The following is a 16,614-nucleotide window of genomic DNA, read 5'->3' on the forward strand; positions in this document are numbered from 1 at the left end:
GGTGTGCCTCAGCAGTGCCCATCACCCCAGCGCAGTACCCCTGAGGCGTCAGAGCTTCTGGCACTTGGATTTTGTCATTAGCTTTGGGAGCCCATCCTCCATCCTTAACAGAATGGTGAGCCCTCAGGGAGCCAATTAGGAGGCCACCAGTGGCAAAATCACCGAGCTGATCCTGATGCCAAATAGGGGCTTGGGACCAACTTTTCACCCTGACGCTGGGGTCCCAAAGCCAGTGATAAAATTTAACCCTGCGTTTCTTTATGTTACAACAGCGACAACACTTCAAAAATGCGTAATTGGGTATGATGCGTTTTGAGATGATCTGAGGCCTTTTTTTTAGATGATTGTCCTTCTGATTCAAGATCAACTGCAGGAATCTAATTCCTCAGTCTCCACCTTTATCCATCTTCAGATATCCTGTCATGGACAGCCCATAATAGTGATGACCTGAACAGTTAATATAATATTACTCAGTTAAGTGCCTAAGAATAAAATACTAGAGCCTCAATAAATAAAGTTTTATTACACGTTTCACGTGATTTCATGTGTTTATTTAAGCTACAAACATTCACCCACATCCATTGCTCAATAATCAACTAAAATAATTTGGAGAATTGTAACAAAGTGAATCATGTAAGCAGGAAGAGCAATCTGGCCAATCAAACCACTTTCTTCCATTGTTCTCAAGTCCCAATAGTCAGTGACATTTTTTAAGTTGGAGTAAATTAAATCTTGTGGATGAGCATTGTGGGTACACCGCTGCCTTTGGAATGGGAAGAAATGTGCAAATCATCGAGTTAGGAATGGCTGTAAGTCACTGCTAGAAAGGCAAGACAACAATACTTGTAATATGGAGACTAATGGTAAACGATAGGGCAATTAATTCCAAGAATTGCTACACTTCAGTTCTTCAGTATTTTGTTTTACCAAAATCTCCTAACATTCTGAGCCTCCCAAAATCTATATCACCATCTCTCTTGTCCAATACACCCAATACTACTCAACACGCGAGCCAGCTCCCAGGGTCTCTTAATTTCTTTTCCAAGGCCGGGTCTCTCTCTTGATCTGTGACCCTTTGTTTCTCTCTTAATCTGTGATTCAACACTTCTCTCTTTTTTGATCTCTCTGCTTTTCTCTTGCTTGTTTGGTTTGTTTCTCCATTTACCCATCCCTGTCAAAGATCTCCAATCCTTCTAATTCCTCCTCAATTTCAACAGAAACTTTTGCAAAGCTTAACTTTCAACTTGTCTTTTTAAAAACAGAACTTCAAATGTCAGAATAAGGACCAAATTTGACTTAGATGTTGCATATTTTAATGAATCCATTGACTTACAATTCAGGGCATAGTAGTGGTTGTTACTGGACTAATTATCCAGAGAACGTGAAGCCAAATTCCAATGTCCATTTGTGAATGAGAATTCATTTTTAAAAAAGTCTGGAAAGAATATCGGTGGAAGTAACCACGAAGCTATTGGGTTGTCTTAAAAATCCACCTTTGGGGAACAAAACCTTTGGTCCTTACCTGGTCTGACCTATATGACTGCAGTCCAACAACAAGATGGTTGACTTTTAACTGCCCTCTGAAGTGACTCAGTTGTATCAAACTGCTTTGGGCAACCAGGAATGGACAATTAATGCTGACCTTGCCAACAACATCCCAAGAATTAATTTAAAAAAACAATATAAGAATACTTTATCTTAAAAGGGGCCATGACCTCATGAAAGTGTAACTGAAGCTAAGGGAAGCAACACACATTGGGAGAAAACCTACAAAACCAGATTGCCCAGAAACCAGATCATGAGGAAAATTCATTAATCTTTGTATATCTCCAGTCTGTATATGATCTTATAACAGTGAAGTTTTGTGAGCTTTGAGTTCATTTTGTAAAAGAACTTTCAACATATAAAAACAATTCCCAATATATTCTGCAAAGTTTCACTGTGTCTAAGTTGTCATCAGATAAAAAAGGAACTTGTATTTACAAAGTGCATTTCACTACCTCAGGATGTTGAAAGCACTTTACAACCAATCTGCAGTGTAGTCACTTGTAGGAAAGTATCTCGCACTGTTTCGTTCAGTGGGCACACACCGGAGTCGGCTGCCTGCCCACCGATATGTAGACGGCCTATAAGGCCATTAAGGAACTGATTAATGCCATTGTTAATGCTGCCCGTCCAACCTTAAGATTGGCAGGCAGGCGAAAACTTTAAGAAACCTCATCTACAAGCGGGATGAGGTTTCCTAAAGCTTTTATTAATTAAATAAAAATCTTTCATAAATATAAAAACATGTCTCATCTCATGAGACAGTCACATGAGGGTACATGTTTAAATAAAATTTTAACCTTTTATTCACTATTTATAATAGTGATTCAATCTCCCCGAGGAAGCTCCGGACATGCACAAAAGAGTGCTGGCTCCGACTCTCTCTCCTCCCTCCACCTGCACAGGTAGTGCTGAGTGCTGCAGCTCGCATCTTATGCTGGGAGGGTCTTAATTGGCCTGCGCATGTAAAATGGCAGCAGGGAGCTGATTGCGACTGCCCCCGCCGAGCCTGCCCGCCACCTGATAAATGCAGGCCTGTAAGTCCCCACAAACAGCATTTGTTGCCATCAATAATGTTCAGATGATGCTTTTCAGTCATGCTGATCGAGGGATAGATAACAGCCACACACCAGGAGTACTTCCCTGGCTCTTCTTCAAAATTACACATTAGTTCATTTATACTTCACCTGAGGGGAAGTCAGGGTCTTGGTTTAACATCTCATCTGAAAAGTGGCAACTCCAACAGTGCAGTTTTCTCTCAGTACTGCACTGGAATATCAACCTTGATCTTTATTCTCAAGTTTTTGGATGGAGACATGAACCCACAACCTTCTGACTCAGAGGTAAGGGTGTTAACCACTGAACCACAACTGACAATGGGACAGTTAAGGAAGAAAAGAATGTCTGGCAAATTCACTAGGGATTCTAGCAATGCTTTAGACTTCAAATGAAAACAGACTGCTTGCCATTAAATAAATAATACATTTAATTAAGTCCATGTACAATACTATATAAAAATCGCAGTGAAATCCAATAAAGTAGAACTATTATGAAAGGTCTTTTTTTTTACAAAAATATCACTACAATATGGTGTTGGCTACTTTTGATAACATATCTGGGAGAATACTGTCAACATAATATGGGGAAAAATCCACACAAAACTGGAATGTAAGAAAAGTATTACAGTAACATATTTCTTCTGACACTAGTGTCAACTCTGAGAAACTATAGAACATGACCATAATTTTGATACAGGGCCATGATGGCCTATAGCACAGAAGTCCCCTGGCAACTATTCACGATAATACAGTTTTAAGAGGTTGCAATAGGATTCTGATGTGGGGTTTTATATCCAACGCAGGGTTACCTTGATGGCAATTGTTCCTCTTTAAACGCAATTCAGTTTCTGGAATAGACCGTCCTAAATGTTTGCAGAGATTTAAGCCTTGGCAGAGTGATCTTCTGCCACAACAACTTTTCCAGCGCTTTTGTTTCAAAAATAAAAATTTAGAAAAAAATTAATAGCAGCAGAGGTGAAGAGAATCACCCATCAATTTGTCTTGATGATCCTTTGTTTCCAAACACGATTAGGTGTTTTGCAGGGCACTTCAGCAAGGGGGGTGGGGGGCAACATAACCATCGAGTGCTAGACCAGGGTGTGGTCACTGGATCAGGAACATATTCAAAAATCCAACATCACTTGCTGCTTAAAGGTGTAGTATCACCACATGGGGGGGAAAAAAAATAAAAAAAATTTCTTGGCAAAGCTTCTTGTGGCTGGCTTGCAAACACACTCCAGGATCGCTTAACGGCATCAAATGGTGTGTCATGGTGTCACCCGCAGTAGATATAAGAAAAACAATGCAAATTTTCTCTTGAATAAAAATGACAGTTGCCAAACCCTTCCCTACAAAGATGGGAACCTATTGATGACGTCAGCATCGATGACAGAAACCGAAGAGGGTATAACTAAAAAATAAAAACGATTTCTCAATATATGAATAAATTATATTTTTAAAATGATTACTATGTGTTACATTCATCCTTATGGTGTTATTAATACATGCTGACAGACTATTCCATGTGTCAGTTCATAACACAATACACTTCAAATTGTACCTATAGTAATCTTGTTCTGACAGAGGAAGCCCACATTTAAGTGGCTTGCAGAATGAGCTTAGGACTTCTCATATAGATAGTTTGTCTTGGTAGCTCAGACCAGCAGTACCACAGAGCGAGCGAGTAGAAGTATTTTCAGTCCAGTATAAAATAGGAGTTCCATTCAGCTAATAATAAAACGTAATAAATTTCTGTTTATATTTCTTATGCAGCAGAGTAATGGCAGTGGTGTCTCAAATCTTCTTGGATCTTAAAAGACAAGCTATAAAGTAGGCCTGTGCTTTGTGATGGGCAGTCTTGCATGTAGACAAGGAACTGCAGCTCTCACCTCAGTCACACAGACATTGAAGAGAAGATAAGAAAGTGATTATTAACCCTAAAAAGACGTGCACATGTATTCGTTCAAACTGAAAGAAAAAAAAAACTTATAATTGCGAGAGAACTTGCAACTTGATGGAGCCAACAAGTAAGTTTTGAAGCCAGTTTGTTTCCAACTGCTGCTCGTGCATGCCTCAACGTTTCAGTTCAAAAATAGCCACTGACACAGTGCAGAAAGCACAGTTATTGTGGCAACGGGCAAAGTCCAGCCCGAAACATGGGACTTTCTTTTTCTTTTTTGCAGCCGTTACCTACTCCTCATGACTGGTGATAATGGTGGTAGTGATGGTGGTGATGGTGCTCATGGTGGTGATGGTGCTCGTGCCTCTGAATGACGGGCATGACGTAGCCATCACTTGACATAACTGGTGGCAGATCGCGTACAAATTCTTGCTCCAGTGCTGGCGGCTGAGCATGGGCTGCCTTCAGTGGGGAGTGATTCTCCTTCATTCGCTGCCTGTACTTTTTATGGCTGTGTAGTTGCTGTTGCTGGAGGTGATGATGGTCGTGTCCTGCGTGGTTGGGCTGGGAATGGTAGTGCAGGCCTTTTCCTGCCTTGTTTCCGCTGCTCGGGCCGGGTGGGGTGGGAGCTTTCCCTGTCCCTTTGGGGGCTTTTCCAAGCGGCTTCTCCTGGCATTTCAGCCGCTGGTGTGTGTCGCCTGACCTGAGCTCACCCACACTTGTTGGAGAGGGCTGGTCCAGGAGGAGCTGGGATCGACGGTGGTGGTTGCCATGGGTCTCTGATTCCTGGGATCGTGACCTGTTCTGGGAATGAGTGTTTTTCCCATGGTGCTCTTGCCTGGTCTGCAATGGTGGGGACCCTGAAAGCGAAAAAAGGGACAAACCAGTGTCAACAGAATGAGACAAGCAGATTAGCAGACAAAATAACAGTTGCAGTAGGGCTGATCATTTTGAGAAGACTAAGATGAGACCTAATAGAGGTCTTTAAATTATGAAGTGGTTTGATAATTTGAACAAAGGAGCATAAACATAACACTGTTACTAAAAAATTAAATAAAGAATTTAGGAGCAATGTCTTTACCCAGAGAGTGGTGAGAATGCTAAACTCACTACTACATGCGTGTGGTTGAAGCAGATAGTACTGTTCCACTTAAAGAAAGAAAATTCATAGGACATGAGGGGAGAGACATGGGGGCAGAATGGGAAGAGGTAATTAGAATGGGAGGAAATTTCTACAGTGCATATACATCAGGTTAGCTGGACTGAATGGCCTGTTTTGCTGCTGCAGCATCAAAGTAATACAGGGAGAATTTTCTCCCCGTTAGGGGGGTGCGTTATGTGGGGCGGGGCAGGGGCACATGCGGAGCCGATCGGCGCCCCCGGCGATCAGCTGGGCGCCGTCATTTTACGTGGGTGGGCTAATTAAGGCCTGCCCAGCATGACGCATGCCTAGAAGCACTCTTTGTGTGGGCTGGGGCGGGGGGTGGCGGGGGGGGTGGTGTTGCCTGAGTTGGGAGTGCGCTCTTTTGCACATGCGTGTGAAAGAGTGCCTTAGGGGGATTAGTTTTAAGTCTAAACAGTCTAAAAAAGCATCGTAAAAATTTTTATCACATGTCCCCTCATGTGAAACGCGTGCATTAATTTTAACAAAAATTTTTCTGAAAATTTTAAATCATTTGTGAAACCTCACCCAGCCCGTGGATGAGGTTCCATGAAAAATGTGAAGGCCGCCTGGGCTCTTCGCTTGCCCGCCAACCTTTTGGATGGGCAGCTCAGCTGATTCCTTCAATTGCTTTTTAACAGGCCTTAATAGGCCTTTGGAAATCTAAATGACGCGCGGTGATGTTGGGACGCACGCCAAACGTCACACCGCATCATTTTACGCCTCGGCGAGCGGGCCCCTGCCCCCACTCGCCGAGCTGAAGATTCAGCCCATAATTCCATGTAACGCGATAGCTTTAACGTAGCTCACAGCCAACATGAAAATAGGATTTTTTCCATTCACACACGGGTCAAATGTCCTTTCCCTGCATTTCCTCTTGTGCTAAGAAAAGATGGAAACAGTGACTACAGCCCCATTGCAGGAATTCTTTATGCGTTGATCAGCATGTGAAGAACAGCCTTTGTGCCAGTCACTCCAAATTACGTGGCCCACTTTTCCAGGATTCAAGGTCAAGCTTTTAAGTGTTCCCTAGAGTTTTTCTGTTATGCTGTGCCTTGGGGCGGTTAGTTTATCGTCGAGTGTGAATGAAACTTGGCCACCTTCCAGCCCTCTGTGTATTTACACAGGAGATAAGTTCCTGCATTTGTGTGGATCATGTAGTGCTGGACACAGGCAGCAGTCCAATTTGGCACCGTTACTTCCCTGCTTTGATCTGTAAAGGAAATCAGTTCTTAACCCTATCAGTGCCGACAGGGGAGCCCACAAAATGCCAAAATGCTGCTAAGTTGTCCGTGAAGGCTGGAATTGTCCCAAGCCATCTGTTTTTTCAGCAAACTTCATTAATACTCCATACTATCAACTTATATTAGTTCCACATGGACAGTTTTAGTCAGCTGACCCCTTTTGTTCTCTTAATTGAGGAACTCATTATTTCAGTGTTGTCCATTAGAGATCACTGACTTGCCAACAGATGTTACTATGGCAACACCATTTCAACCACAGGCACTCATTTAATAAAAAAATGGCCTTACATACAACACAGGTAAATGTACCAAACATGTGGGTACTTATGGAACAATGAGTAACCAAGGAAGTTAAGCAGCAACAACTGTTAAAAAAAAACTAGCACCCTCTGCTTTTCAACTTCCCATTTTACCAACAAATGCCCAGAAAGGTTAAAGTTCACATGCATATGCCATACAAATGAGTATTGGGATCACATGACCAACAGTGCCTATTACCCACTTTCTATTTACTATTCAGAAATGCAATTAGCCACATTTGAATTTCCAATTCTCCATATGTGGGCTGTACTGGATGACACTGGACCATTTGAAAGTTGTTTAGTTGTCTACAACTTTAACTGGGAGTTATGGATTTGGCCTGCAAAGTTATTTTTTTTCATTAACCATGGGAGTGTTTACAAAAGCTGCAAAAATGGATGATACACAATTATTCTTTCAACTTCGAGATGGGAACTTTGAGGCTACACTGTTGTGATAATAGTTACCTTTCCAGGCCCTACATGATGAGACATTAAGTGTCTTTAAACCAATTCCCAGTGGAGGCAGGAGGTGGGGGTGGGATAAGGTGAGGATAGAGGTGAGGATGGGGACAGAGATGGTAGGGGAAGGCAGTTTGTATCTGTACCACCCATAATTTGAAAACTCATTCAAGAGCCACTTGAACCACAGAGGTTTGACATAAGTGACAGCTGCAAAAAATGAAGTAGTTTAGGTACCTCTGTCCAATTAGGAGAAAAAGAAATGCTCATGTAGACATAAAGTCAAGAACAATCTGGGTGGCAGCATATTTCGCTGGGGAGTGGACGTCATTCATTTACTTGGAGTTTTCATTTCAGTCTGAAGATGGGGATGGATAATGATTAAGTGGGGCTTGAATGAGAGAGGGGCCCAACCAACAACGACCTGATAGCTTAACAAGTCACTGAGCTTTATAGGTCCCTCATTTATAACCGCATGGCTTCATCACAACCTTCCTTCTTACTGCTTTATTCAGTTAACAAATTGAGCTTGTTCTTGACACTGAACACAAAAGTAAGGACGTTATGCTAATTCTTTATAAAACACTGGTTAGGCCTCAGCTGGAGCAGTGTGTCCAATTCTGGACACTACACTTCAGGAAGGATGGCAAAGCCTTAAGATAGGGTGGAGAAGAGATGTACTTGAATAGTAGGAGGGATGAGGGACTTTGGTGAAGAGGCCACAAAAGCTAGGGTCCTTACAGTGGAGAAAGTTAAGGGCAGATTTAATAGAGGTGTTCAAAATTAGGGGGAGTTTTTGATAAGAGTAGATAGAGAGAAACTGTTTCCACTACCTAGAGGGTTAGTAATTAAGAGAAAACAGGTTTAAGGTGATTAGCAAACAAATTACAGGGAACGGGGAGAAATATTTTTAAGCAGTGAGTTGTTACAATCTGGAATATACTTTTCCAATTGAACTAAAAAGTAGTAGCCATTTTATTCCTATACCTGGTCCAAATTTGGATGTGTAGTTCTCTATCCCAGCCAAGTCCAAGTAATGGTTTCTTCTCTCTGTGTTTTCATCTACACAGTAATGCTCACGAATATTTGAATGCTGCTGGTCACTGTTGTATCTTCTGCAAGAAAACAGAACACAGTTAAGATTCTTTTTGAGCTTTCCACTTTTGACTCAATCCCAACATATTAACAGCTCTTGGTGTGAGCTCAACAGGCTGGGCCCCTTTTGGGTTGAACCCAGGGTCAATTTACTCAACCCAAGGTCAAATCCTACATCTGGAGCAAGGTTTGACATCATTCCAAAACACCTACCTCAATAGTTGCCCCTTTATTTGGTTGAACTTTGACCCGACAGTTTTCTAGCCCATCTACAGCTCTTGGAAGTGCACCATTGTAAAGGCACCCATAGCCTGGGCACTTTTAATTAACAATAAAGGATCTCCTCAAAATATACAGTAAATGGCAACTGAAAGAAACTGTCCCTTTAAAAACATAAGTGGAAATCTGGAATCCAGGGATATTTAAAAAAAAGCAGAGTTGCCAACCAGTTACTCCTCCTTGATCTTTACCCAGGAACAGCGGCAGGAGGATAAGTTGCTTAAGCAGGACAAGTGATTTCCAAAGACCCGCTAGAAGCATGCCAAGTAGCTAGCAGCACGTTTTGATGGATATGTAGGGTCATTAAAAGTTAAAACTCCAAATGCATGAACTAGCCAACCTATTAGAATCTTTTAAGTCTTAAGTGTTAGAAACTAAAATTAACGAATTTTACCTTTAGTCTTTAGTAATTACACTAAATTTGGGGTTGATTCTGAAGGATTGGCAAGTGACTAACATGGCTCTTTTCTTTGAAAAAGAACACAATTGAGAAAATAGCAGGAAACCATAGTACATCAGGTTTGAAATGAGTTTGAGTATGTGAGCACTGTGAAAGGCACGACATGTGAAAAGGCAGTTAACAGAAATTAAAGAAACGTAGGGTTGAAGATTTTTTTGTTGTTGAAGTGATTATGGCCATGGGGAAAGAGCAGAGGAGTGAGATTAATTGGTTAGCTCTTTCAAAGAGCCAGCATAGATACAGTAGGCCAAATGGCCTCCTGGATCAAAATATTCTATGAAATGAAGGTCTGGGAAAATACAGCTGAAATATACTTGGATTTTCAGGAAACTTTTGAAATTTTGGCAACTGATAATATAAAATAACAAGAAACAAAAGGCTGATGTTGGCCAAGAAACAGACTCAAACTAGGAAATAAAGAGCAGCTATCAATGAGGCTAGAACAAAGACAGAAACCCAATGGATCGCCTTGCTTTGTATAACCTATATTAATGAATAAGGATACTGCAAGGAAAATCTACAAGTTAGCTTATTATATCAAAATGGGAGGCTGGTCAAATAATGAAAACCAACACAACCCAATTCAGAAGAATTTAGATAATCATGTTAATAGCTGGTCCGTGAGTCCCAGTGTTAACAAATGTAAGGCAATTAATGAGGACAAGGAACCAGAATGCTCCAGGTATCAAGAAGATAAATTATGAAGAAAGTTTGAAGATCTTGGAAAAGATGGCACTTGAGATGATGCAATTGAAGTCTTAAAACATACATACAGAATGTCAAGCAGATTTTCATTACAGTCAAATTCAGGGGAGCACACAAAAAAATGAAGAAATTAGGAGCAAGGAAGGATTTGTGATTATTATGCATTATTGACATGCGAGCTCACTGCCAGTATTTATTGCCCATCCCTAACTGCCCTTTAACAAATGATGCAGAACCACCTTCTTGGGCTGTTACAGTTCACGTGATGTGGAATCTATATATCCAAGTATAGTGGAGCTGCTGAATAAACCATCAGAGCAGGACAATATAGATGGGTCCTAGAGATATTTGGATGTTTTTTGACAGGGGCAAAAGGATTGAGGAATGTGACAAGTGAAGAGCAATTAATCTGTAAGAAGGAGATAAGTTTATTCCTAACAAGTTTCAGGGATCATTCTAGAAGGTTCCTTTCCCAACATGGGGAATGAGTTGAAGATACAGGGCCATGGGATTGATTACGGATTTTGCCTTATTAAAACAAAAATTCCTGGAAAAACTCAGCAAGTCTGGCAGCATCTGCGGAGAGGAACACAGTTAACGTTTTGAGTCCGAATGACCCTTCAACAGAACTAAGTAAAAATAGAAGAGAGATGAAATGTAAGCTGATTTAAGGGGGGTGGGACAATTAGAGCCAGTGATAGGTGGAGATAACCAAAAGATGTCACAGACAAAAGGACAAAGAGGTGTTGGAGGTGGTGATATTATTTAAGGAATGTGCTAATTAAGGGTAGAAAGCAGGACAAGCAAGGTACAGATAGCCATAGTGAGGGTGGGGTGAGGTGAAGGAATCGAAAAAGGCTAAAATGTAGAGATAAAACAATGGATGGAAATACATTTAAAAATAATGGAAATAGGTGGGAAAAGAAAAATCTATATAAATTATTGGAAAAAAAAGGGGGGATTGGAAAGAGGGTGGGAATGGAGGAGACAGTTCATGATCTAAAGTTGTTGAACTCAATATTCAGTCTGGAAGGCTGTAAAGTGCCTAGTCAGAAGATGAGGTGCTGTTCCTCCAGTTTGCGTTGAGCTTCACTGGAACAATGCAGCAGGCCAAGGACGGACATGTGGGCATGAGAGCAGGGTGGAGTGTTGAAATGGCAAGCGACAGGGAGGTCTGGGTAATGCTATGGATTTTGCCTTCCTATCTAGTGAGAATTTCCACTGGGAGTTGAACCTTGCAGATTCATGCCTCTTGATCTTGTCACGTTCTACTGAGAAACCAGAAACAATTTCATTGCATGGCACTCTAAGGGTTAAAATGGCTTTTCCACTTCATCTCCCTTTTCAATGATCCTTGTAATGTGAAAATCAGGTCAAAAACATATCAGAGGAGATGGATTAACCTCCAGTACCTTAGCTGAGCAGACAGCCTTTTGTCCATGCTCTTCATTTCCTCTGCATGTTCTGTTTCATTCCTGCACCGACTGCTTTCCCGATCTGCAAATGGTAAACACAAAAATTTGTCCATAAACCTATTTAGCTCAGCCAATGCTCACTTTCTCACAGCAGTTTCCAAGCTCCTAAAAAAAATGCAATCTGCAAGTAACATTTTCAACAGCATTCCGCGCAGGATTGAGTGAGATCTGGGATTTAATTCATGCAGAATATGAAAATCATCCCTCCCTCTAAATTCTGAGTGTTTCAATTGAGTCCTCTTAGTGGATGTGAATCATCTGGGCAACTTACTCATAAGTTATTGCAAAAGGCTCTCACACTCAGAGGCTGCAAGAGGGACTGGTTAAAGAGCATAGATGCACTTAAGGGGGAGCTAGATAAGTTCAGATAGTGTCAGATAAAGTAGGATGGGAAGGAGTTTGTGTGGAGCATGAACACAACATAGGCCAGTTGGGCTAAACTGCCTGTTTCTGCGTTGCAGGTTTTATGTAAATTAAAGTGTGGGAAGATAAAATGGCGCTGACTGGGAACTGTGTAGTCCCATTAGATCTGGCTGATGCATGGTTCATTTCTGTTGCTATAGCGATTCAGGCGATGTCGATTTATTCCATGAGAGATCTTCTGTTTTCATGGTGAGTCGTGGAGTAGAATGGAAGCTATGGTAAAGATCAAAACCAAAGCAAGTAAAATAAAGAAAAAAAACATGCATTTATATTCCACCTTTCGTGATGTCAGGGTGTCCAAAGTACTTTTACAACCAATGAAATACTTCTGAAGTATCTGAAAGCCCCACAGACAGCAATGAAGTAATAACCAAATAATCTGTTTTAAGTGCTGGTTGAGAGATACAAGGGATAAACATTGGCCCAGACGTTGGGAACAACATCACTGATTTTTGTTTGGTCATACAAAACTTGAGCACTGCTGAAAAATGTGGCAAAAAACTGTTTCCTGCTGCATTATCCATGGCAACACGTCTACCAATCAGAGTCCACTTGCCAACCAAGCGGCACTCTCTTCTCATGCAGTATAAATTGTTGTTTCCCTTTACTGTGGTAATCTTGCGATTTGTCCTGATGAGTGCAAGGATGAAAATCTTAGACAGCATGACTCTTTTTTCAGCAATAATCACTGATTTTATTCAAAGTAGTGTCGCACAATCTTTTATGTCCATCTGAGGCAGTATCTTGGTTTAATGCTTCCTTTGAAATGTAGCATCCCTGACTAGAACTCCCTTAGTACTGAAATGGGGAGTCTTAGGAGTGATTTGGTACTCAAGTCTCTGGAGAGGGAATGGAATCTAAAGTTTTCTGACTCAGAGATGACAGTGCTACTGACTGAGCCAAGGCTGACACCATGACAATAATGGTGCAATGCGAAATTGGGGGCAATGTTTTCTTTTTTAAAAAAAAAGCCCTTGCAGCATCACAGTGAGTCTGGGCATTTTAGTCCATTTTCTAATACTGAATAGAGATGTGATGTTGTGGCTAGTTTGGAGTTTAGATAGGCAATTATATTTGTTGATCAGGTGTACCTACCAGTTAGGTCCATGGTCATCCCTCTTGTTCAGAGAGGGACACATTCCAGGACAAAATAAAATAATTAAACAAAAAGGAAACTATTCAATGTTGGGCTTATAGTAGGTGTCAATTGGTTTACCTTGACCACTGGTGAGGCCATCTTTCTTCCTGTGGGAAGGTTCGGGAGTCACCGTCAACTTTACCTTCAGTGTCTTGCTGTTGGCAGATGATTGGTTTACTGAAGCGTCTACTACTTCATAGATAGTGTGCATCAAGCTAGACATGTCCTACATATAAAAAAATATATACCACAGTTAACAAGTTATGTATTATTCAATGAAAAATCCTTGGTTGCACAGAAGCTTTCGCATGGGCTAACATTTGGACACGTGGATTATTCAAACATGAGCCCATGCCCTATATGATATCCTGTATCTCAAGAATATTAAAAATCCAACAGCTCCCCAACTATCATGTTCAAATTCCAGGCATATTAATACGTGGCAACATTTTAGATTACTTTTAATTTTTTTGTAATAGTGCCAGGGAAGTTAAAAATTAACACTGTGCCCAAGTTTCCACATAGCAACAGAGGACAATTTAGCCCCTTGAGTCTGTTACCCAACAACAGGAGTAGGCCATTAAGCCCTTCTGCCCATGCCACGTGGCTGATCTGTACCTCAACTTATCAATCTACCTCAATTTTGAAGTTTCCAATTGATCTGGCATCCACAGTCTTTTTCAGGGAGTTCCAGATTTACACTACTGTATGAAGGAGTGCTTCCTGATGTCACTGCTGAATAGCTTGGCTCCAATTTTAAGGTTATTCCCTCGTTTTCTGAACTCACTCTACCTGAGGAATTAGTTAATCGCTATCTATTCCAGCAAATCCCTTAATCATCTTAAACACCTCGATTAGATCACACAATCTTCAGTACTTAATGGAATCCGAGCAGAGTCTGTGCAACATGCCTTTGTAAGTTAATCCTTTTAGCTCTGGTATCATTCTGGTAAATCAACAGCGCAACTCCTCCAAGGCCAATATATCCTTCTTGAGGTGCAGTGTCCGGGACAGAATGCATGTACTAGATACAGTATAAGTCAGAGCTCCATACAACTGAAGCATAATTCCCACCCCTTCGTATTCTAGCTGACATTCCTTTAATCTTTTAAATGATTTTCTAGTAACCTCTCCATTAGTTTTGTGATTTCTGTACTTGCACCCCTAAATCTTTCTGCTCCTCCACAGTTTCCAGCTCCTAATCATTTAGGAAACACTCAGGATCAATCAATCTTTGACAGTAAGTGGATGATCTCACACTTCCCAGTAGGTGTGGGAAGTGAGGAACCCTACTCACCATTTGCCAATGCACGCAGGTGGCAAGTCAGAGTGTAAATGATTGGCATGTACCCAGATAAATTAGACCAATATTTGTACTTGCCTGCTGTGAAAACTAGAGAATCTTCCCAAAACAAAAATAATCATATATCTTTGAATAGATTTGTGTGTGATAGAACTGAGTCCAGGATTAGAGTTAACAGCCCAAATGCTGGCAATTAAGCCCAAGTCCCAATGTTTTTGCTCCACACAAGCCTCCTCCCACCTGACTTCATTTAACCCTATGATCATAGTACAAAAGCGAAATACCGTGAATGCTAAAATCTGAAATTTTGACAGAATATGCTGGAAATGCTCAGGTCAGGCAGTATTTGTGGAGAGAGAAACAGAGTTAATATTTCAGATAATTGACTTTTCATCAGAATTGGGAAAAATTAGAAGCGTTACAGGTTTGAACCAAGTGAAAGCAAGGAGGGTGGAAAAAAGAACAAAAGGGAATGTCTGCGATAGGTTGGAGGGCAGAAGGGCTGGTGGTGCAAAGGCAAAGAGTGTGGTCATGGGACAAGTAAAGAAAGAAAAGGTGAGATGAGATGTGAATGGCAGAAGGATGAACAGCTGCTGCTCAAAAGCAAAGAAAGAGAAAAACAAGAGAGCGGAACAGAGCCTGCAAAGAAAAAGGAGGTAAATGGGAGCAGAGGTTAGCATCTGAAATTGTTGAACTCAGTGTTGTAAAAAGCCTAATCGACTGATGAAGTTCTGTTCCTTGAGCTTGAATTGAACTTTGTAGGAATGCTGCAGGAAGCAGCTTAGGAGCAAGGTGAATTAAAATGACAGACAACCAGAACCTCAGTGCAAACCAAACTGAGGTGTTCCGGAAAGCAGTCACCCAATCTCCATTTGGCCTCCCAATTGTGGTCCCTCTGCAGAAGCTGCCTGACCTGCTGAGCATTCGCAGCATTTTCTATACGTATTATATCCCTCTATTCTTTTCTCACTTATGTACTTATCTAGCTGCCCCTTAAACGCATCAATGCTGTTTGCCTCAACGACTCCAAGGTTTGAATTCTTCATTCTTCGGGTGCGCGTGATTGGCGGAGCCTGGAAGCTCCGGAAAATGGGCTTCCAACCACGATTTCATGCTGGCTGGACAACTAACGGCCATCCAGCGTACAACGCGCGCTGAAATGTTCAGCGCTGCCAGGCGGGGGCGGGAAGAGGGCGAGCGCCGACCTAACTGAAGGTGCGAGTGAGCGCACTAGTGAGCGTACTCTAGTGAGCTCCTTGAAGGCATACAGCTGCCTCAGCGAGCTGCAGACCTCCAAAGAATAAAGGAAACAACAAAAATGTTGCAAAATATGTCCACGAAGCACAGTCAAGCACCTGAAGGCATAACCCAAAAAAAACCAGTCCCCAGATATCTCTTATTTTATTTCCCCACGGAGATTTCATCCCGCCCTAGGTTGAGGTTTTGAACAAAAATGTGAATGCCCCCTGGGGGAACGGCCTGTCTGTCAACCGTAAATGTGGACAGGCCACGTAAAGTCGCTGTTAAGTTATTGTTAATGGGCTTAATTGCCCGCTTATTTGTTGGCGGGTGCATTTCCGACTGCTGCATGCGCCCGCCGAGCGAAATATCGTGTGAGTGCAGAATGACATCAGGGCACTTGCCCGACGACATCTCGCGCTATTTCACGTCCATTCGGGTCGGGCAAGCGCCCACCCACAGGATGTAAAATTCTGGCCCAGGTGGTAGCAAGTTCCATATTGTAATCATTCTTTAGGTAAAGAAGCTTCTCCTAAATTCCTTCAAGTATCCTGTCCTCAATCACCCCTGCTTCTCCTGTTCATGCTAGGTGTCTGTCTACCTCAAGCGTCAGAACTGTGTGTGGGGAACATTATATAAAAGGTCAGCAGCAGTTATTATTCAATGTTACATTGTCATGTTGAAAATGTTTGCTTTCTTTCACACCCCACCCTCCCAAAACTGAAAAATGCAAAAGATGATATCGACAAGAGGTAGGCACAGCTGCAGTTATTTATCAGGCACATGCAGACTCAAGGTATGATCCCAGCCATTTAGGGCAACATTAC

General features: G+C 41.7%; 1 protein-coding gene across 2 annotated transcripts in view; it reads right to left on the minus strand.

Annotated features, from left to right (window-relative positions):
* Nucleotides 1-3,013: 3,013 nt before the first annotated feature.
* nkd2b (NKD inhibitor of WNT signaling pathway 2b) overlaps nucleotides 3,014-16,614 on the minus strand; it is a 132,578-nt gene continuing 118,977 nt past the window's right edge. For both annotated transcript variants that reach the window (XM_041185013.1, XM_041185012.1), the window contains 4 exons: nucleotides 13,324-13,471; nucleotides 11,622-11,706; nucleotides 8,658-8,785; nucleotides 3,014-5,363 (listed from right to left, as the gene is read on the minus strand). In XM_041185013.1, coding sequence (XP_041040947.1) covers nucleotides 4,801-5,363; nucleotides 8,658-8,785; nucleotides 11,622-11,706; nucleotides 13,324-13,471 — 924 coding nt within the window. In that variant the 3' untranslated portion in view covers nucleotides 3,014-4,800. The remainder of the gene's footprint in view (nucleotides 5,364-8,657; nucleotides 8,786-11,621; nucleotides 11,707-13,323; nucleotides 13,472-16,614) is intronic.

Source organism: Carcharodon carcharias, chromosome 3, assembly GCF_017639515.1.
Source record: "Carcharodon carcharias isolate sCarCar2 chromosome 3, sCarCar2.pri, whole genome shotgun sequence".
Taxonomy (NCBI): domain Eukaryota; kingdom Metazoa; phylum Chordata; class Chondrichthyes; order Lamniformes; family Lamnidae; genus Carcharodon; species Carcharodon carcharias.